The 21204-nt window shown below is 62.9% G+C and overlaps 1 protein-coding gene across 3 annotated transcripts in view; it reads right to left on the bottom strand.

Annotated features, from left to right (window-relative positions):
- LOC311531749 (uncharacterized protein) overlaps positions 1 to 6404 on the bottom strand; it is a 106145-nt gene extending 99741 nt beyond the window's left edge. Inside the window, exon 1 of one of the 3 annotated variants that reach the window (XM_084649419.1) lies at positions 6134 to 6404. In XM_084649419.1, the coding sequence (XP_084505545.1) occupies positions 6134 to 6148 (15 nt within the window). In that variant the 5' untranslated portion in view covers positions 6149 to 6404. Of the gene's footprint in view, positions 1 to 4326; positions 5783 to 6133 lie in introns of those variants that run through there. The other 2 variants (XM_084649420.1, XM_084649418.1) reach the window with 2 other exon arrangements.
- Between the last annotated feature and the right edge of the window lie 14800 nt (positions 6405 to 21204).

Below are 21204 nucleotides of genomic sequence, written 5' to 3'. Positions count from 1 at the left end.
AGTCCTCCCCCCCTCCTCCGGGGGTTTCAAGTAAGCAAGAAGCAAAGTCCAAAAGCAGGCATCGGGGGGGGGGGGGGTGCTGGCGACCGGCCAGCACACTGACGCAGCTCAAAAAAACGGGAAAAAACAAAACCAAAAAAACAAAGCGTCCGGCCCAAACGCGGGGGGGGGAAACTAAGCAAAAGGAAAAGTGTGAAAAATCCGGGCCGGGGGGCTTTAGGAAAGAAAGGAAAGCAAATAGCTCAGGAGCGAGTGAAGAACGATTCCGGCTCCTTAACAGGGAACGTTCCAGAACAATCAGGAACCTTCTGGAGACAATTAAGACTGATTCGAACACCTGCAGCCAATCAAGAAGCTGCTAGAATCAATTAAGGCAGGCTAATCAGGGCACCTGGGTTTTAAAAAGGAGCTCACTTCAGTCTGTGGTGTGCGTATGAGGAGCTGGGAACAAGAGGCGCTAGGAGCTGAGAGTGACAACGCGGACTGTTGGAGGACTGAGGAGTACAAGCATTATCAGACACCAGGAGGAAGGTCCTGTGGTGAGGATAAAGAAGGGGTTGGGAGGAGGCCATGGGGAAGTAGCCCAGGGAGTTGTAGCTGTCGCACAGCTGTTCCAGGAGGCACTCTAGACAGCTGCGATCCACAGGGCCCTGGGCTGGAACCTGGAGTAGAGGGCGGGCCCGGGTTCCCCCCAAATCCTCCCAACTCCTGGTCAGACACAGGAGGAGTCGACCTGCACTGTGAATTCAGAAAAACGGCCAAGCTGAGGGCTGCCGTGAAGCTCCAAGGCGAGCAAATCCGCCAATAAGCGCAAGACCCACCAAGGTAGAGCAGGAACTTTGTCACTATATACACACACACACAGAGGATAAGTTTTAAACAATTTAATACTGTACACAGCAATGATGATTGTGAAGCTTGGTTGAGGTGGTGAAGTCAGAGGGTGGAAGAGGAAGAGTGCCTTACTGCTAAATGATGAACTAGCATTCGGCTGAGTCCTCAAGGGTTAACACATTGTTTATGTAGCCTCACACTCTACAAGACAGCAGGAATGGAGGGAGGGGAGAGAGCCTAGCAGAGAGACACACACCCTGTGTCTGGGGGGGGAAGAGAAGGGGGGGTGCATTGCCCCTTTAAGTATGCTAACCGCACTCTAAGCACACTGCCTTTAAAAAAACCAGGAAGTTGAGACAGCAGCTGTGGCCAGCAAGCTCCCTCCGTCCTGAGCTCTGTCCTGTCCCCACCCTGCTCTATATAGAGAATGGGTAAGCGGGGGAAGGGGGACACCCTGAGATTAGCCCCCCTCTTCCTCCCTCCCCTGCAGAGCAGGCAGGAGGCTCTCGGGAGCAGCTCCAGGGCAGAGAGCAGCAGCACACGGCAGTGGGGGGAGGGACAGCTGAACTGCTGGGAATTGGTAGCGGCTGCTGCACAGGGAACTTAGGGGAGCGGGGAGCTGATGGGGGGCTGCCAGCCCACCCTGGTTCCAAGCCTCCACCAGCTCACTGCAACGGGCTGCTCTTCCTGCAAGCAGTGGAGAAAGCAAGTGGCTGCCAAACAACCTTATAAGGGAGCATTGCAGTACTTTAAAAGAGCATGTTCCCTAATTGATCAGCAACGTAACAATGTTAACCAGGACGACTTTAAGTGAGAAGTTACTGTAGTTGAAGGCTGCTATCAAATCCCTGGTCACTCTTCTGTTCTGCAGACTAAATAACCCCAGTTCCCTCAGCCTCTCCTCATAAGTCATGTGCTCCAGCCCCCTAATCATTTTTGTTGCCCTCCACTGGACTCTTTCCAATTTGTCCACGTCCCTTCTGTAAGGACCCCAAACTGGACACAATACTCCAGCTGAGGCCTCACCAGTGCCGAAAAGAGGGGAATAATCACTTCCCTCAATCTGCTGGCAATGCTCCTACTAATGCTCTTGTTTCAGGCTCTCTGTAGACTCAACACTGCATCACCAATTCCACTCACTCATATTTTGAAGGTTATCCTTGCAAACATGAGAGCTGGAAACACATATATTCAATGAAAGCTGAGATTCTGGGGCAAAGGAGTGAATTTGAAACAAATTCTGCTGTTGTGGAATCATAGGCCCTTGACAATACGTTACAATTAAACACAATGCACAATCGTTCTATTCCTTGCAACTGAAAGGGTTGAATGGGGTGAGAGCAGCACAGGTATCTGTCATTTTCAAGCCCTATTCTTATAAAGGTTACCAACAAAAGGGGGGAAATGGGGTACGTGCCTCATTTTTTGCTTCAAGATGTTTAAAGAAAGCTTGAAAGGAGTTTCTGTACACGCTTCTTGTGCTGCTTATTTTTTAGAAAATACAAATACCTTATACCTTAAAAATATCAGGAATGTCAAGTTTCATGATCCTTCATTTTGTCTGAATAAAAGTCCCTTCCTCTTCCCCTTCCTTGCATATCTTTGGTATCTATGTTGTCATAAATCTGCTAGTCCTCCACTTACCCATAAAGTTCCCTGACAAGGCCTGAATTTCTAAGGTAAAAACAAGCCACGGGAAAAATACTTTTTTTTCTGGGGTGAAAAAAATCTTTCATGTCTTCTTTAACCAAGGGGGGGGCAAATATTTTCTTCCTTTACAAATCCCCTTTACTGTGAGCTGTGGCCACAAGAGACTGCATCTCAAAGCACACGTTGCCACAAGTGGTCTGTCATCAGGAGACAGGCACTATACAAAACCTGAGATAGACTGATGCTCCCTCTCAATCTGGGCAGCCTCTTCAGAACATAACATAAGAACATAAGACTGGCCATACTGGGTCAGACCAAAAGTCCACCCAGCCCAGTATCCTGCCTACCAACAGTGGCCAATGCCAGGTGCCCCAGAGGGAGTGAACCTAACAGGTAATGATCAAGTGAGCTCTCTCCTGCCATCCATCTCCACCCTCTGATAACCAGAGGCTAGGGACACCATTTCTTACCCATCCTGGCTAATAGCCATTAATGGACTTAACCTCCATGAATTTATGCTTATGCTCAAATAAATTGGTTAGTCTCTAAGGTGCCACAAGTACTCCTTTTCTTTTTGCGAATACACACTAACACAGCTGCTACTCTGAAACATGAATTCATCCAGTTCTCTTTTAAACCCTGTTATAGTCCTAGACTTCACAACCTCCTCCGGCAAGGAGTTCCACAGGTTGACTGTGCGCTGAGTGAAGAACTTCCTTTTATTTGTTTTAAACCTGCTGCCCATTAATTTCATTTGGTGGTTCCCAGTTCTTATATTATGGGAACAAGTAAATAACGTTTCCTTATTCACTTTCTCCACAGCACTCATGATTTTATAGACCTCTATCACATCCCCCCTTAGACTCCTCTTTTCCAAGCTGAAAAGTCCTGGCCTCTTTAATCCCTCCTCATATGGGACCTGTTCCAAACACCTCATCATTTTACTTGCCCTTTTCTGAACCTTTTCTAATGCCAGTATATCTTTTTGGAGACGAAGGGACCACATCTGTATGGAGTATTCAAGATGTGGGCATACCATGGATTAATAGAAGGGCAATAAGATATTCTTCATCTTACACTCTATTCCTTTTTTAATGATTCCTAACATCCCGTTTGCTTTTTTGACTGCCGCTGCACACTGCGTGGACATCTTTAGAGAACTATCCATGATGACTCCAAGATCTTTCTCCTGATTAGTTGTAGCTAAATTAGCCCCCATCATACTGTATTTTTTCCAATGTGCATTACTTTACATTTCTCCACGTTAAATTTCATTTGCCATTTTGTTGCCCAATTGCTTAGTTTTGTGAGATCTTTTTGAAGTTCTTCACAGTCTGTTTTGGTCTTAACTATCTTGAGCAGTTTAGTATCATCTGTGAATTTTGCCACCTTGCTGTTTACCCCTTTCTCCAGATCATTTATGAATAGGTTTAATAGGATTGGTTCTAGGACTGACCCTTGGGGAACACCACTAGTTACCCCTCTCCATTCTGAAAACTGACCATTTATTCCTACCCTTTGTTCCCTGTCTTTTAACCAGTTCTCAATCCATGAAAGGATCTTCCCTCTTATCCCATGACAACTTAATTTACGTAAGAGCCTTTGGTGAGGGACCTTGTCAAAGGCTTTCTGGAAATCTAAGTACACCATGTCCACTGGATCCCCCTTGTCCACATGTTTGTTGACCCCCCCAACAAAATCTAAGAGATTAGTAAGACATGATCTCCCTTTACAGAAACCATGTTGGCTTTTGCGCAACAATTTATGTTCTTCTATGTGTCTGACAATTTTATTCTTTACTATTGTTTCAACTAATTTGCCCGGTACTGACGTTAGACTTACCGGTCTGTAATTGCCAGGATCACCTCTAGAGCCCTTCTTAAATATTGGCATTACATTAGCTATCTTCCAGTCATTGGGTACAGTAGCTGATTTAAAGGACAGGTTACAAACCAACCATAGTTAATAGTTCCGCAATTTCACATTTGATTTCTTTCAGAGCTCTTGGGTGAATGCCATCTGGTCCCGGTGACTTGTTACTGTTAAGTTTCTCAATTAATTCCAAAACCTCCTCTTGTGTCATAATAAGAGCACTGTATACTGGGATCAGTTGTCTTCATCTCCATATTAGAGATAACAAGCAACCACAATTTGTTTCACTTCATGCACGTTTGTGGTGGCTCTTGGAAAATTGTGGGCACCATTTTTTCTAGTGGAGGGTATGCACATACACCCCTCTGTGTGCATTATCGCATCTCCAGCAAGGCTATTAAAAGACACACACAAAATGAGAACTACTATTGAATAAATGCAAGGAAATAAGCTTCAGCTACTAAATTAATACTACAAACATTTCTAAGAAGCTCTGGTGCTGCTGTAGAGTCCCTTTGGCCTGATTACAGCTTAAATTGTTTTGCCAGATCCTCAGGTTGTGACTAAGCGGTAGCTGTTTTGCATGCATGCTATTTTCTGTATGCTGCAGTTCATCTGTTGCTTGATTTTCTTTTTGCCATCAGTGGCATTTTGAATATCTCCCTCATTGAAGAACACTCCCATGAAGCCCACATTTTATGTACCCTCTCAAATTTGCATTCGGCACTCAGATACTGTAGTGAGGAGGGCTGCTCAACTACCAGAGAGGCAGGTTCCATTTCCCAGTTTCTCATTAGGTCCTTAGGCCTTCGCAACATTAGCCTTCCTAAGCAAAGCACGTGAATCTAAAGAGTGATTCTAAGGTTACTCCATGCATGAGACTGTGTGTGTGTGCATGTGAGAAAGAGAAACCAGAGGATTGACCATGATTAAGTGACTCAAAGGCTCTTTAGGTGCAGGCATTATTGGATAGGTTGTTGGGGGTGGAAACAGGACTCTGGGGCTGGGCTCCAGAGCTGGGAGCTCCCTCTGCCTTTGGGTCCGCCAGTGCCTCACAGTACAGAGAGGTTACAAAACACCGAACTGCAGGTATTTCTTGCCCCCCCCAGACAGGCCAGCGAGCAGGAGCCCCACGTAGGATGGCTTTGCGGGAGCCCCAGGGGTTCTCGGTAGAGCCGGGCGGCAAGAGCTCCGCTGGTTGCAGACACACAAGCTGTGGCGGGAGACCCGTGCCCCACCCCGCAGGGGGCTCGCTGGGATTTCCCGCGCGGACCCCCGGGCTCCAGGGAGCAGGCGGCGGGGCCAGGCCACAGAGAGCAGGGCAGGAAGTAACGCGCTGAACCGGCGGCCCGGGGACCCTCCCAGCCTGGAGCCGGCTCCGGGGCCCCATCGCGGGGGTTTGAGAACAGGCGAGTCTGGGCGACTCGACGCCGCCGCAGCGAGGGGCGGGCCCCGCCGGCCTCTCGGGCCCCGCCCTGCCCAGGGCCGCGCCGCGCCGATCAGGGCGGGGCCTGCCAGGCTGCCGGGGCCGCAGGGGCCCGGGGCCCGGGGCGGGCAGCCAAGGCCCCGGCCGCACGAGGCCGGAGGAGGGGCGCGACGTCCCAGCATGCACTGCGTGGAAGGGGTCGGCAAGAGCGGGAAGGGTGCCCCATCATGCAGCGGGGCAGGAGGCCTGATGTCCCGGCATGCACTGTGGCAGGCTTCCCATCATGCATTGGGCGGCAGGGGTCGGGGGCCCGCCTGTCCCGGAGCCTGTCTCCCGAGCCCCCGTACTCACGATGAAGGAGGCCATGTCCGGGCCGGCCGCGGCGCCGGGCGGCTACTCACGGAAACCACAGCCCAGGGCCGGACGGTACCGGCCTCCGAGCACGCTCGGGCAGCTTCGGCAACGCTCGGGCCCTTCCGCCTCCCCGTGGTCGGGAAGTTCCGGGGAAGCTCGGGCCCTTCCGCCTCGGGGCATTGGCCGGGCTCCGGAGCGTTCGGGAAGTTCCGGCTCCGCTCGGGGCAGTCCGGCTGCTACGACTGGGACCCGCTCAGGGGGCCTGCCGGGGGCAGGGGGCCGGCCGGGCTGGTCGGGGCCTGTCCGTGCGGGGCCGGGACCACCTGGCAGCCCCCCACAACTAACCCAACCCCCCGCCCAGCCCCCCGGACTCAGCCAGAGCCCAGCCCCCCCACAGCTAACCCAACCCCACACCCAGCCCCCCAAACTCAGCCAGACCCCAGCCCCCCACAGCTAACCCAACCCCCCGCCCAGCCCCCCGGACTCAGCCAGAGCCCAGCCCCCCACAACCAACCCAACCCCACACCCAGACCCCCAAACTCAGCCAGAGCCCAGCCCCCCACAACCAACCCAACCCCCCGCCCAGCCCCCCAAACTCAGCCAGACCCCAGCCCCCCCCACAACTAACCCAACCCCACGCCCAGCCCCCCGGACTCAGCCAGAGCCCCAGCCCCCCCCACAACTAACCCAACCCCACACCCAGCCCCCCAAACTCAGCCAGACCCCAGCCCCCCCACAACTAACCCAACCCCCCGCCCAGCCCCCCGGACTCAGCCAGAGCCCAGCCCCCCCACAACTAACCCAACCCCCCGCCCAGCCCCCCGGACTCAGCCAGAGCCCCAGCCCCCCCCACAACCAACCCAACCCCACGCCCAGCCCCCCGAACTCAGCCAGAGCCCAGCCCCCCCACAGCTAACCCAACCCCACGCCCAGCCCCCCGGACTCAGCCAGAGCCCAGCCCCCCCACAGCTAACCCAACCCCACGCCCAGCCCCCCGGACTCAGCCAGAGCCCAGCCCCCCCACAGCTAACCCAACCCCACGCCCAGCCCCCCGGACTCAGCCAGAGCCCAGCCCCCCCACAGCTAACCCAACCCCCCGCCCAGCCCCCCGGACTCAGCCAGAGCCCAGCCCCCCCACAACTAACCCAACCCCCCGCCCAGCCCCCCGAACTCAGCCAGAGCCCCAGCCCCCCACAACTAACCCAACCCCACGCCCAGCCCCCCAAACTCAGCCAGCCCCCCACAACTAACCCAACCCCACGCCCAGCCCCCCAAACTCAGCCAGAGCCCCAGCCCCCCCCAACTAACCCAACCCCACGCCCAGCCCCCCAAACTCAGCCAGAGCCCCAGCCCCCCCCACAACCAACCCAACCCCACGCCCAGCCCCCCAAACTCAGCCAGAGCCCAGCCCCCCACAACTAACCCAACCCCCCGCCCAGCCCCCCGGACTCAGCCAGAGCCCCAGCCCCCCACAACCAACCCAACCCCACACCCAGCCCCCCGGACTCAGCCAGAGCCCAGCCCCCCCACAGCTAACCCAACCCCACACCCAGCCCCCCAAACTCAGCCAGACCCCAGCCCCCCCCACAACTAACCCAACCCCACGCCCAGCCCCCCGGACTCAGCCAGAGCCCCAGCCCCCCACAACTAACCCAACCCCACACCCAGCCCCCCGGACTCAGCCAGAGCCCCAGCCCCCCACAACTAACCCAACCCCACGCCCAGCCCCCCGGACTCAGCCAGAGCCCCAGCCCCCCACAACCAACCCAACCCCACGCCCAGCCCCCCGGACTCAGCCAGAGCCCAGCCCCCCCACAGCTAACCCAACCCCACACCCAGCCCCCCAAACTCAGCCAGACCCCAGCCCCCCCCACAACTAACCCAACCCCACGCCCAGCCCCCCGGACTCAGCCAGAGCCCAGCCCCCCCACAACTAACCCAACCCCCCGCCCAGCCCCCCGGACTCAGCCAGAGCCCCAGCCCCCCACAACTAACCCAACCCCACACCCAGCCCCCCAAACTCAGCCAGACCCCAGCCCCCCCCACAACTAACCCAACCCCACGCCCAGCCCCCCGGACTCAGCCAGAGCCCAGCCCCCCCACAACTAACCCAACCCCCCGCCCAGCCCCCCGGACTCAGCCAGAGCCCCAGCCCCCCCCACAACCAACCCAACCCCACGCCCAGCCCCCCGAACTCAGCCAGAGCCCCAGCCCCCCACAACTAACCCAACCCCACGCCCAGCCCCCCAAACTCAGCCAGCCCCCCACAACTAACCCAACCCCACGCCCAGCCCCCCGGACTCAGCCAGAGCCCAGCCCCCCACAACTAACCCAACCCCCCGCCCAGCCCCCCGGACTCAGCCAGAGCCCAGCCCCCCACAACTAACCCAACCCCCCGCCCAGCCCCCCGGACTCAGCCAGAGCCCCAGCCCCCCACAACCAACCCAACCCCCCGCCCAGCCCCCCAAACTCAGCCAGACCCCAGCCCCCCCCACAACCAACCCAACCCCACGCCCAGCCCCCCGAACTCAGCCAGAGCCCAGCCCCCCCACAGCTAACCCAACCCCACGCCCAGCCCCCCGGACTCAGCCAGAGCCCAGCCCCCCCACAGCTAACCCAACCCCACGCCCAGCCCCCCGGACTCAGCCAGAGCCCAGCCCCCCCACAGCTAACCCAACCCCACGCCCAGCCCCCCGGACTCAGCCAGAGCCCAGCCCCCCCACAGCTAACCCAACCCCCCGCCCAGCCCCCCGGACTCAGCCAGAGCCCAGCCCCCCCACAACTAACCCAACCCCCCGCCCAGCCCCCCGGACTCAGCCAGAGCCCCAGCCCCCCCCACAACCAACCCAACCCCACGCCCAGCCCCCCGAACTCAGCCAGAGCCCCAGCCCCCCACAACTAACCCAACCCCACGCCCAGCCCCCCAAACTCAGCCAGCCCCCCACAACTAACCCAACCCCACGCCCAGCCCCCCAAACTCAGCCAGAGCCCCAGCCCCCCCCAACTAACCCAACCCCACGCCCAGCCCCCCAAACTCAGCCAGAGCCCCAGCCCCCCCCACAACCAACCCAACCCCACGCCCAGCCCCCCAAACTCAGCCAGAGCCCAGCCCCCCACAACTAACCCAACCCCCCGCCCAGCCCCCCGGACTCAGCCAGAGCCCCAGCCCCCCACAACCAACCCAACCCCACACCCAGCCCCCCGGACTCAGCCAGAGCCCAGCCCCCCCACAGCTAACCCAACCCCACACCCAGCCCCCCAAACTCAGCCAGACCCCAGCCCCCCCCACAACTAACCCAACCCCACGCCCAGCCCCCCGGACTCAGCCAGAGCCCCAGCCCCCCACAACTAACCCAACCCCACACCCAGCCCCCCGGACTCAGCCAGAGCCCCAGCCCCCCACAACTAACCCAACCCCACGCCCAGCCCCCCGGACTCAGCCAGAGCCCCAGCCCCCCACAACCAACCCAACCCCACGCCCAGCCCCCCGGACTCAGCCAGAGCCCAGCCCCCCCACAGCTAACCCAACCCCACACCCAGCCCCCCAAACTCAGCCAGACCCCAGCCCCCCGCACAACTAACCCAACCCCACGCCCAGCCCCCCGGACTCAGCCAGAGCCCAGCCCCCCCACAACTAACCCAACCCCCCGCCCAGCCCCCCGGACTCAGCCAGAGCCCCAGCCCCCCACAACTAACCCAACCCCACACCCAGCCCCCCAAACTCAGCCAGACCCCAGCCCCCCCCACAACTAACCCAACCCCACGCCCAGCCCCCCGGACTCAGCCAGAGCCCAGCCCCCCCACAACTAACCCAACCCCCCGCCCAGCCCCCCGGACTCAGCCAGAGCCCCAGCCCCCCCCACAACCAACCCAACCCCACGCCCAGCCCCCCGAACTCAGCCAGAGCCCCAGCCCCCCACAACTAACCCAACCCCACGCCCAGCCCCCCAAACTCAGCCAGCCCCCCACAACTAACCCAACCCCACGCCCAGCCCCCCGGACTCAGCCAGAGCCCAGCCCCCCCACAACTAACCCAACCCCACACCCAGCCCCCCAAACTCAGCCAGACCCCAGCCCCCCCACAACTAACCCAACCCCACGCCCAGCCCCCCGGACTCAGCCAGAGCCCAGCCCCCCCACAACTAACCCAACCCCCCGCCCAGCCCCCCGGACTCAGCCAGAGCCCCAGCCCCCCCCCACAACCAACCCAACCCCACGCCCAGCCCCCCGAACTCAGCCAGAGCCCCAGCCCCCCACAACTAACCCAACCCCACGCCCAGCCCCCCAAACTCAGCCAGACCCCAGCCCCCCCCACAACTAACCCAACCCCCCGCCCAGCCCCCCAAACTCAGCCAGACCCCAGCCCCCCCACAACTAACCCAACCCCACGCCCAGCCCCCCGGACTCAGCCAGAGCCCAGCCCCCCCACAACTAACCCAACCCCCCGCCCAGCCCCCCGGACTCAGCCAGAGCCCCAGCCCCCCCACAACCAACCCAACCCCACGCCCAGCCCCCCGAACTCAGCCAGAGCCCCAGCCCCCCACAACTAACCCAACCCCACGCCCAGCCCCCCAAACTCAGCCAGCCCCCCACAACTAACCCAACCCCACGCCCAGCCCCCCAAACTCAGCCAGACCCCAGCCCCCCCCACAACTAACCCAACCCCACGCCCAGCCCCCCAAACTCAGCCAGAGCCCCAGCCCCCCCAACTAACCCAACCCCACGCCCAGCCCCCCAAACTCAGCCAGAGCCCCAGCCCCCCCCACAACCAACCCAACCCCACGCCCAGCCCCCCAAACTCAGCCAGAGCCCAGCCCCCCACAACTAACCCAACCCCCCGCCCAGCCCCCCGGACTCAGCCAGAGCCCCAGCCCCCCACAACCAACCCAACCCCACACCCAGCCCCCCGGACTCAGCCAGAGCCCAGCCCCCCCACAGCTAACCCAACCCCACACCCAGCCCCCCAAACTCAGCCAGACCCCAGCCCCCCCCACAACTAACCCAACCCCACGCCCAGCCCCCCGGACTCAGCCAGAGCCCCAGCCCCCCACAACTAACCCAACCCCACACCCAGCCCCCCGGACTCAGCCAGAGCCCCAGCCCCCCACAACTAACCCAACCCCACGCCCAGCCCCCCGAACTCAGCCAGAGCCCCAGCCCCCCCACAGCTAACCCAACCCCATGCCCAGCCCCCCGAACTCAGCCAGAGCCCCAGCCCCCCACAACTAACCCAACCCCATGCCCAGCCCCCCGAACTCAGCCAGCCCCCAGCCCCCCCAACTAACCCAACCCCACGCCCAGCCCCCCGAACTCAGCCAGACCCCAGCCCCCCCCACAACTAACCCAACCCCACGCCCAGCCCCCCAAACTCAGCCAGAGCCCCAGCCCCCCCCAACTAACCCAACCCCACGCCCAGCCCCCCGAACTCAGCCAGAGCCCCAGCCCCCCCACAGCTAACCCAACCCCATGCCCAGCCCCCCGAACTCAGCCAGAGCCCCAGCCCCCCACAACTAACCCAACCCCATGCCCAGCCCCCCGAACTCAGCCAGCCCCCAGCGCCCCACAACTAACCCAACCCCATGCCCAGCCCCCCAAACTCAGCCAGACCCCAGCCCCCCCCACAACTAACCCAACCCCATGCCCAGCCCCCCAAACTCAGCCAGACCCCAGCCCCCCCCACAGCTAACCCAACCCCCCGCCCAGCCCCCCGGACTCAGCCAGAGCCCCAGCCCCCCACAACTAACCCAACCCCCCGCCCAGCCCCCCGGACTCAGCCAGAGCCCAGCCCCCCCACAACTAACCCAACCCCCCGCCCAGCCCCCCGGACTCAGCCAGAGCCCCAGCCCCCCACAACTAACCCAACCCCCCGCCCAGCCCCCCGGACTCAGCCAGAGCCCAGCCCCCCACAACTAACCCAACCCCACACCCAGCCCCCCAAACTCAGCCAGACCCCAGCCCCCCCCACAACTAACCCAACCCCCCGCCCAGCCCCCCGGACTCAGCCAGAGCCCAGCCCCCCCACAACTAACCCAACCCCCCGCCCAGCCCCCCGGACTCAGCCAGAGCCCCAGCCCCCCACAACCAACCCAACCCCACACCCAGCCCCCCAAACTCAGCCAGACCCCAGCCCCCCCCACAACTAACCCAACCCCACGCCCAGCCCCCCGGACTCAGCCAGAGCCCAGCCCCCCCACAACTAACCCAACCCCCCGCCCAGCCCCCCGGACTCAGCCAGAGCCCCAGCCCCCCCCACAACCAACCCAACCCCACGCCCAGCCCCCCGAACTCAGCCAGAGCCCCAGCCCCCCACAACTAACCCAACCCCACGCCCAGCCCCCCAAACTCAGCCAGCCCCCCACAACTAACCCAACCCCACGCCCAGCCCCCCAAACTCAGCCAGAGCCCCAGCCCCCCCCAACTAACCCAACCCCACGCCCAGCCCCCCAAACTCAGCCAGAGCCCCAGCCCCCCCCACAACCAACCCAACCCCACGCCCAGCCCCCCAAACTCAGCCAGAGCCCAGCCCCCCACAACTAACCCAACCCCCCGCCCAGCCCCCCGGACTCAGCCAGAGCCCCAGCCCCCCACAACCAACCCAACCCCACACCCAGCCCCCCGGACTCAGCCAGAGCCCAGCCCCCCCACAGCTAACCCAACCCCACACCCAGCCCCCCAAACTCAGCCAGACCCCAGCCCCCCCCACAACTAACCCAACCCCACGCCCAGCCCCCCGGACTCAGCCAGAGCCCCAGCCCCCCACAACTAACCCAACCCCACACCCAGCCCCCCGGACTCAGCCAGAGCCCCAGCCCCCCACAACTAACCCAACCCCACGCCCAGCCCCCCGGACTCAGCCAGAGCCCCAGCCCCCCACAACCAACCCAACCCCACGCCCAGCCCCCCGGACTCAGCCAGAGCCCAGCCCCCCCACAGCTAACCCAACCCCACACCCAGCCCCCCAAACTCAGCCAGAGCCCCAGCCCCCCCCACAACCAACCCAACCCCACGCCCAGCCCCCCGCACTCAGCCAGAGCCCCAGCCCCCCACAACCAACCCAACCCCACGCCCAGCCCCCCAAACTCAGCCAGACCCCAGCCCCCCCCACAACTAACCCAACCCCACACCCAGCCCCCCAAACTCAGCCAGCCCCCAGCCCCCCCACAACTAACCCAACCCCACACCCAGCCCCCCAAACTCAGCCAGAGCCCCAGCCCCCCCCACAACCAACCCAACCCCACGCCCAGCCCCCCGAACTCAGCCAGAGCCCCAGCCCCCCACAACTAACCCAACCCCACGCCCAGCCCCCCGGACTCAGCCAGACCCCAGACCCCCCCCCCAACTAACCCAACCCCACGCCCAGCCCCCCGGACTCAGCCAGACCCCAGCCCCCCCCCAACTAACCCAACCCCACGCCCAGCCCCCCGGACTCAGCCAGACCCCAGCCCCCCCCACAACTAACCCAACCCCACACCCAGCCCCCCGAACTCAGGCAGAGCCCCAGCCCCCCCCACAACCAACCCAACCCCACGCCCAGCCCCCCGAACTCAGCCAGACCCCAGACCCCCCCACAACTAACCCAACCCCACGCCCAGCCCCCCAAACTCAGCCAGAGCCCAGCCCCCCACAACTAACCCGAGCCCAGCCCCCCACAACTAACCCAACCCCACGCCCAGCCCCCCGAACTCAGCCAGAGCCCCAGCCCCCCCCAACTAACCCAACCCCACGCCCAGCCCCCCAAACTCAGCCAGACCCCAGACCCCCCCACAACTAACCCAACCCCACGCCCAGCCCCCCAAACTCAGCCAGAGCCCCAGCCCCCCCAACTAACCCAACCCCACGCCCAGCCCCCCGAACTCAGCCAGACCCCAGACCCCCCCACAACTAACCCAACCCCACGCCCAGCCCCCCAAACTCAGCCAGACCCCAGCCCCCCCACAACTAACCCAACCCCACGCCCAGCTCCCCGGACTCAGCCAGAGCCCAGCCCCCCCACAACTAACCCAACCCCCCGCCCAGCCCCCCGGACTCAGCCAGAGCCCCAGCCCCCCCCACAACCAACCCAACCCCACGCCCAGCCCCCCGAACTCAGCCAGAGCCCCAGCCCCCCACAACTAACCCAACCCCACGCCCAGCCCCCCAAACTCAGCCAGACCCCAGCCCCCCCCACAACTAACCCAACCCCCCGCCCAGCCCCCCAAACTCAGCCAGACCCCAGCCCCCCACAACTAACCCAACCCCACGCCCAGCCCCCCGGACTCAGCCAGAGCCCAGCCCCCCCACAACTAACCCAACCCCCCGCCCAGCCCCCCGGACTCAGCCAGAGCCCCAGCCCCCCCCACAACCAACCCAACCCCACGCCCAGCCCCCCGAACTCAGCCAGAGCCCCAGCCCCCCACAACTAACCCAACCCCACGCCCAGCCCCCCAAACTCAGCCAGCCCCCCACAACTAACCCAACCCCACGCCCAGCCCCCCAAACTCAGCCAGACCCCAGCCCCCCCCACAACTAACCCAACCCCCCGCCCAGCCCCCCGGACTCAGCCAGAGCCCCAGCCCCCCCCACAACCAACCCAACCCCACGCCCAGCCCCCCGAACTCAGCCAGAGCCCCAGCCCCCCACAACTAACCCAACCCCACGCCCAGCCCCCCAAACTCAGCCAGCCCCCCACAACTAACCCAACCCCACGCCCAGCCCCCCAAACTCAGCCAGAGCCCCAGCCCCCCCAACTAACCCAACCCCACGCCCAGCCCCCCAAACTCAGCCAGAGCCCCAGCCCCCCCCACAACCAACCCAACCCCACGCCCAGCCCCCCAAACTCAGCCAGAGCCCAGCCCCCCACAACTAACCCAACCCCCCGCCCAGCCCCCCGGACTCAGCCAGAGCCCCAGCCCCCCACAACCAACCCAACCCCACACCCAGCCCCCCGGACTCAGCCAGAGCCCAGCCCCCCCACAGCTAACCCAACCCCACACCCAGCCCCCCAAACTCAGCCAGACCCCAGCCCCCCCCACAACTAACCCAACCCCACGCCCAGCCCCCCGGACTCAGCCAGAGCCCCAGCCCCCCACAACTAACCCAACCCCACACCCAGCCCCCCGGACTCAGCCAGAGCCCCAGCCCCCCACAACTAACCCAACCCCACGCCCAGCCCCCCGAACTCAGCCAGAGCCCCAGCCCCCCCACAGCTAACCCAACCCCATGCCCAGCCCCCCGAACTCAGCCAGAGCCCCAGCCCCCCACAACTAACCCAACCCCATGCCCAGCCCCCCGAACTCAGCCAGCCCCCAGCCCCCCCAACTAACCCAACCCCACGCCCAGCCCCCCGAACTCAGCCAGACCCCAGCCCCCCCCACAACTAACCCAACCCCACGCCCAGCCCCCCAAACTCAGCCAGAGCCCCAGCCCCCCCCAACTAACCCAACCCCACGCCCAGCCCCCCGAACTCAGCCAGAGCCCCAGCCCCCCCACAGCTAACCCAACCCCATGCCCAGCCCCCCGAACTCAGCCAGAGCCCCAGCCCCCCACAACTAACCCAACCCCATGCCCAGCCCCCCGAACTCAGCCAGCCCCCAGCGCCCCACAACTAACCCAACCCCATGCCCAGCCCCCCAAACTCAGCCAGACCCCAGCCCCCCCCACAACTAACCCAACCCCATGCCCAGCCCCCCAAACTCAGCCAGACCCCAGCCCCCCCCACAGCTAACCCAACCCCCCGCCCAGCCCCCCGGACTCAGCCAGAGCCCCAGCCCCCCACAACTAACCCAACCCCCCGCCCAGCCCCCCGGACTCAGCCAGAGCCCAGCCCCCCCACAACTAACCCAACCCCCCGCCCAGCCCCCCGGACTCAGCCAGAGCCCCAGCCCCCCACAACTAACCCAACCCCCCGCCCAGCCCCCCGGACTCAGCCAGAGCCCAGCCCCCCACAACTAACCCAACCCCACACCCAGCCCCCCAAACTCAGCCAGACCCCAGCCCCCCCCACAACTAACCCAACCCCCCGCCCAGCCCCCCGGACTCAGCCAGAGCCCAGCCCCCCCACAACTAACCCAACCCCCCGCCCAGCCCCCCGGACTCAGCCAGAGCCCCAGCCCCCCACAACCAACCCAACCCCACACCCAGCCCCCCAAACTCAGCCAGACCCCAGCCCCCCCCACAACTAACCCAACCCCACGCCCAGCCCCCCGGACTCAGCCAGAGCCCAGCCCCCCCACAACTAACCCAACCCCCCGCCCAGCCCCCCGGACTCAGCCAGAGCCCCAGCCCCCCCCACAACCAACCCAACCCCACGCCCAGCCCCCCGAACTCAGCCAGAGCCCCAGCCCCCCACAACTAACCCAACCCCACGCCCAGCCCCCCAAACTCAGCCAGCCCCCCACAACTAACCCAACCCCACGCCCAGCCCCCCAAACTCAGCCAGAGCCCCAGCCCCCCCCAACTAACCCAACCCCACGCCCAGCCCCCCAAACTCAGCCAGAGCCCCAGCCCCCCCCACAACCAACCCAACCCCACGCCCAGCCCCCCAAACTCAGCCAGAGCCCAGCCCCCCACAACTAACCCAACCCCCCGCCCAGCCCCCCGGACTCAGCCAGAGCCCCAGCCCCCCACAACCAACCCAACCCCACACCCAGCCCCCCGGACTCAGCCAGAGCCCAGCCCCCCCACAGCTAACCCAACCCCACACCCAGCCCCCCAAACTCAGCCAGACCCCAGCCCCCCCCACAACTAACCCAACCCCACGCCCAGCCCCCCGGACTCAGCCAGAGCCCCAGCCCCCCACAACTAACCCAACCCCACACCCAGCCCCCCGGACTCAGCCAGAGCCCCAGCCCCCCACAACTAACCCAACCCCACGCCCAGCCCCCCGGACTCAGCCAGAGCCCCAGCCCCCCACAACCAACCCAACCCCACGCCCAGCCCCCCGGACTCAGCCAGAGCCCAGCCCCCCCACAGCTAACCCAACCCCACACCCAGCCCCCCAAACTCAGCCAGAGCCCCAGCCCCCCCCACAACCAACCCAACCCCACGCCCAGCCCCCCGCACTCAGCCAGAGCCCCAGCCCCCCACAACCAACCCAACCCCACGCCCAGCCCCCCAAACTCAGCCAGACCCCAGCCCCCCCCACAGCTAACCCAACCCCACACCCAGCCCCCCAAACTCAGCCAGCCCCCAGCCCCCCCACAACTAACCCAACCCCACACCCAGCCCCCCAAACTCAGCCAGAGCCCCAGCCCCCCCCACAACCAACCCAACCCCACGCCCAGCCCCCCGAACTCAGCCAGAGCCCCAGCCCCCCACAACTAACCCAACCCCACGCCCAGCCCCCCGGACTCAGCCAGACCCCAGACCCCCCCCCCAACTAACCCAACCCCACGCCCAGCCCCCCGGACTCAGCCAGACCCCAGCCCCCCCCCAACTAACCCAACCCCACGCCCAGCCCCCCGGACTCAGCCAGACCCCAGCCCCCCCCACAACTAACCCAACCCCACACCCAGCCCCCCGAACTCAGGCAGAGCCCCAGCCCCCCCCACAACCAACCCAACCCCACGCCCAGCCCCCCGAACTCAGCCAGACCCCAGACCCCCCCACAACTAACCCAACCCCACGCCCAGCCCCCCAAACTCAGCCAGAGCCCAGCCCCCCACAACTAACCCGAGCCCAGCCCCCCACAACTAACCCAACCCCACGCCCAGCCCCCCGAACTCAGCCAGAGCCCCAGCCCCCCCCAACTAACCCAACCCCACGCCCAGCCCCCCAAACTCAGCCAGACCCCAGACCCCCCCACAACTAACCCAACCCCACGCCCAGCCCCCCAAACTCAGCCAGAGCCCCAGCCCCCCCAACTAACCCAACCCCACGCCCAGCCCCCCGAACTCAGCCAGACCCCAGACCCCCCCACAACTAACCCAACCCCACGCCCAGCCCCCCAAACTCAGCCAGAGCCCCAGCCCCCCCCCAACTAACCCAACCCCATGCCCAGCCCCCCGAACTCAGCCAGAGCCCCAGCCCCCCCACAGCTAACCCAACCCCATGCCCAGCCCCCCGAACTCAGCCAGAGCCCCAGCCCCCCCCAACTAACCCAACCCCATGCCCAGCCCCCCAAACTCAGCCAGCCCCCAGCCCCCCACAACTAACCCAACCCCATGCCCAGCCCCCCGAACTCAGCCAGCCCCCAGCCCCCCACAACTAACCCAACCCCATGCCCAGCCCCCCGAACTCAGCCAGACCCCAGCCCCCCCCACAACTAACCCAACCCCACGCCCAGCCCCCCAAACTCAGCCAGAGTCCCAGCCCCCCCACAGCTAACCCAACCCCATGCCCAGCCCCCCGAACTCAGCCAGAGCCCCAGCCCCCCCCAACTAACCCAACCCCATGCCCAGCCCCCCGAACTCAGCCAGCCCCCAGCCCCCCACAACTAACCCAACCCCATGCCCAGCCCCCCGAACTCAGCCAGACCCCAGCCCCCCCCACAACTAACCCAACCCCACGCCCAGCCCCCCAAACTCAGCCAGAGTCCCAGCCCCCCCACAGCTAACCCAACCCCATGCCCAGCCCCCCGAACTCAGCCAGAGCCCCAGCCCCCCCCAACTAACCCAACCCCATGCCCAGCCCCCCGAATTCAGCCAGCCCCCAGCCCCCCCCAACTAACCCAACCCCATGCCCAGCCCCCCGAACTCAGCCAGCCCCCAGCCCCCCACAACTAACCCAACCCCATGCCCAGCCCCCCGAACTCAGCCAGACCCCAGCCCCCCCCACAACTAACCCAACCCCACACCCAGCCCCCCAAACTCAGCCAGAGCCCCAGCCCCCCCACAGCTAACCCAACCCCCTGAACTCAGCCAGAGCCCCAGCCCCCCACAGCTAACCCAACCCCACGCCCAGCCCCCCGAACTCAGCCAGAGCCCCAGCCCCCCCACAGCTAACCCAACCCCATGCCCAGCCCCCCGAACTCAGCCAGAGCCCCAGCCCTCCAAAGCCACAGCTCCCCCATCATTAAGGCTCGTTTTAGTCATGGCCAGATATTTTTAGTAAGTCATGGACAGGTTAGTGGCAGTAAACAAACATTCACAGCCTGTGACCTGTCCATGACTTGTACTATATACCCCTGACTAAAACAGGGGCTTTGGGTGCTCGGGGGGCAGTCCGGGGACGCTGCAGGTGCTGGGGGGGGAGGCAGATGGTGGGGGGCAGTCCGGGGACGCTGCAGGTGCTGTGGGGGAGGCGGATGGTGGGGGGCAGTCCGGGGACGCTGCAGGTGCTGGGGGAGGCAGATGGTGAGGGGCAGTCCGGGGACGCTGCAGGTGCTGGGAGGGGGAGGCGGATGGTGAGGGGCAGTCCGGGGATGCTGCAGGTGCTGGGGGGGAGGCGTATGGTGAGGGCAGCCTGGGACCTCCACTGATGCTAGCAGGGGGATTGGCAGGGGCTGCTAGGCTCCCTACCCGGCTCTGCGTGTCCCTGCAGCTCCTAGCCCTCATAGGAGGGAAGGCCAGGGGGCTCCCTGGAGTCCCCACACTGCCCCCGCCATGAGCTGCGGGGGTAGTGCACGGAGCTCCCTGGTCCCTCTATGTAGGAGCTGCAGGGACATGCCGGCCACTTTGCTGCCCCGCACCCCAACCCCCTGCCCCAGACCTGAGCCCCCTCCCGCACCCAAACTGCCCAAGCAGTGTCCGGTGCTGCTGGCCCAGGGACTGCCCCGATCTGCTCGGGCAGCCCTGGAGCCAGTGGCACTGGCTGCTGTAGAAGTCACAGAGGTCACGGAATCCATGCAGCTTTACCTATAAATGGTGCCGGTAACGCTGATGGAGAATGCGGCAACGTAGGCCATTTGGACTGAACTGATTAAGCTTTATACAGCAGTTGGACAAAATATTTGTGCCTGGCTGTATAAGGCTTAATCAGTTCAGTCCAAACAACCTAGGTTACTGCATTCTTCACCAATATTTCCCACACAATTTAGGGCACCCCACCTTTACCCTAAATTGTGTGGATTACACCAGACCGAATCCCAGAACCCCACACTCCCAGCCCCCCCCCCCCCCCCCCAGCCTCAGCTCCGTCCCGCCAACCCCAGAACTCCAACTCTCCCACACCTAACCACAGGCCTCAGCTGCCAGCCCACAATCCCATCCATTCAGCTGCAGAGCATGGGAGCTGGAGATACTCTACTACAGCCTGGCCTGGCAGCCTTGCTGCAGGCTGTGGAGAATTCATGCCCAATTGTCATCTTTGCCTTGACTGATGAGATAGTGCAGGGCTGAGTTGTTTTCTTTGAGTTAAAATTTAAATAAAACTTTAAAAAAAGCTGATCCGTGATTTGGGGATGGGGGTTAAAAATGTTAATAAAAAATGCAAAGTCATGCCTCTTGCAGTAGAATAGAAACATTCAAATAATGCAGCTGCTGGGCTCTGCTGTCTTTCATGAACAGCTTTGAGAATTTATAGGTGTATAGAAGCCACAGGAGGGCTCCCCTACTGAATTAAAAAACAGAATTTCAAGTTAAAAAAATAAACCATGCAATAAAAGCACTTCAGCCGTCAAACCTAGTTCTTAACAGGAATTTCATAAAGGAAAAAATCTTGTGTAGATCAGCCTTACATCTGAGAAAGCAAAACACGGTTTAAAAAATGATGATGCATTTGCCCATGTTTCAGAGGTGGGGCATGTATTAATGATCTTTTTTATTATTATTACCCTTTTTGAACCCAACAGCTAGCCAAAAATTCAGGGCCAGTAGATTTCTCCTCCTAACTGGAACAATCGGTGGTAGGTATTTACTGAATGCAGCTTTGCACACTTACAAAGAATGTACACAGTCCTGTGTCCCTGAACACAGAATGAACTGACTAGCAGGAAACAGCACCAAAGCCACTCTGTGCAGCCTGCACCCCAGACCCCAAAACTACTCCTCAGGCTTCTTCCGGGGCATACGCCGTGCTGTCAGCTGCTCCTCCAGGCTGGCTGTGTCGCTCTCTGGTTTTCACCCAGCCCCCCCCAGTGCCCCTCTGTCCAGCTAGACCAAAACTCCTGGGTGGGTTCACAGACCCCTTTTATTCAATGAAGGGTGTGTTTA

This window comes from Lepidochelys olivacea (genome assembly GCF_965140295.1).
Source record: "Lepidochelys olivacea isolate rLepOli2 genome assembly, chromosome: 15".
In the NCBI taxonomy this organism is placed as follows: domain Eukaryota; kingdom Metazoa; phylum Chordata; order Testudines; family Cheloniidae; genus Lepidochelys; species Lepidochelys olivacea.
Note: the sequence above shows the minus strand (reverse complement) of the source record. Positions and strands in the feature narration are given on the sequence as shown.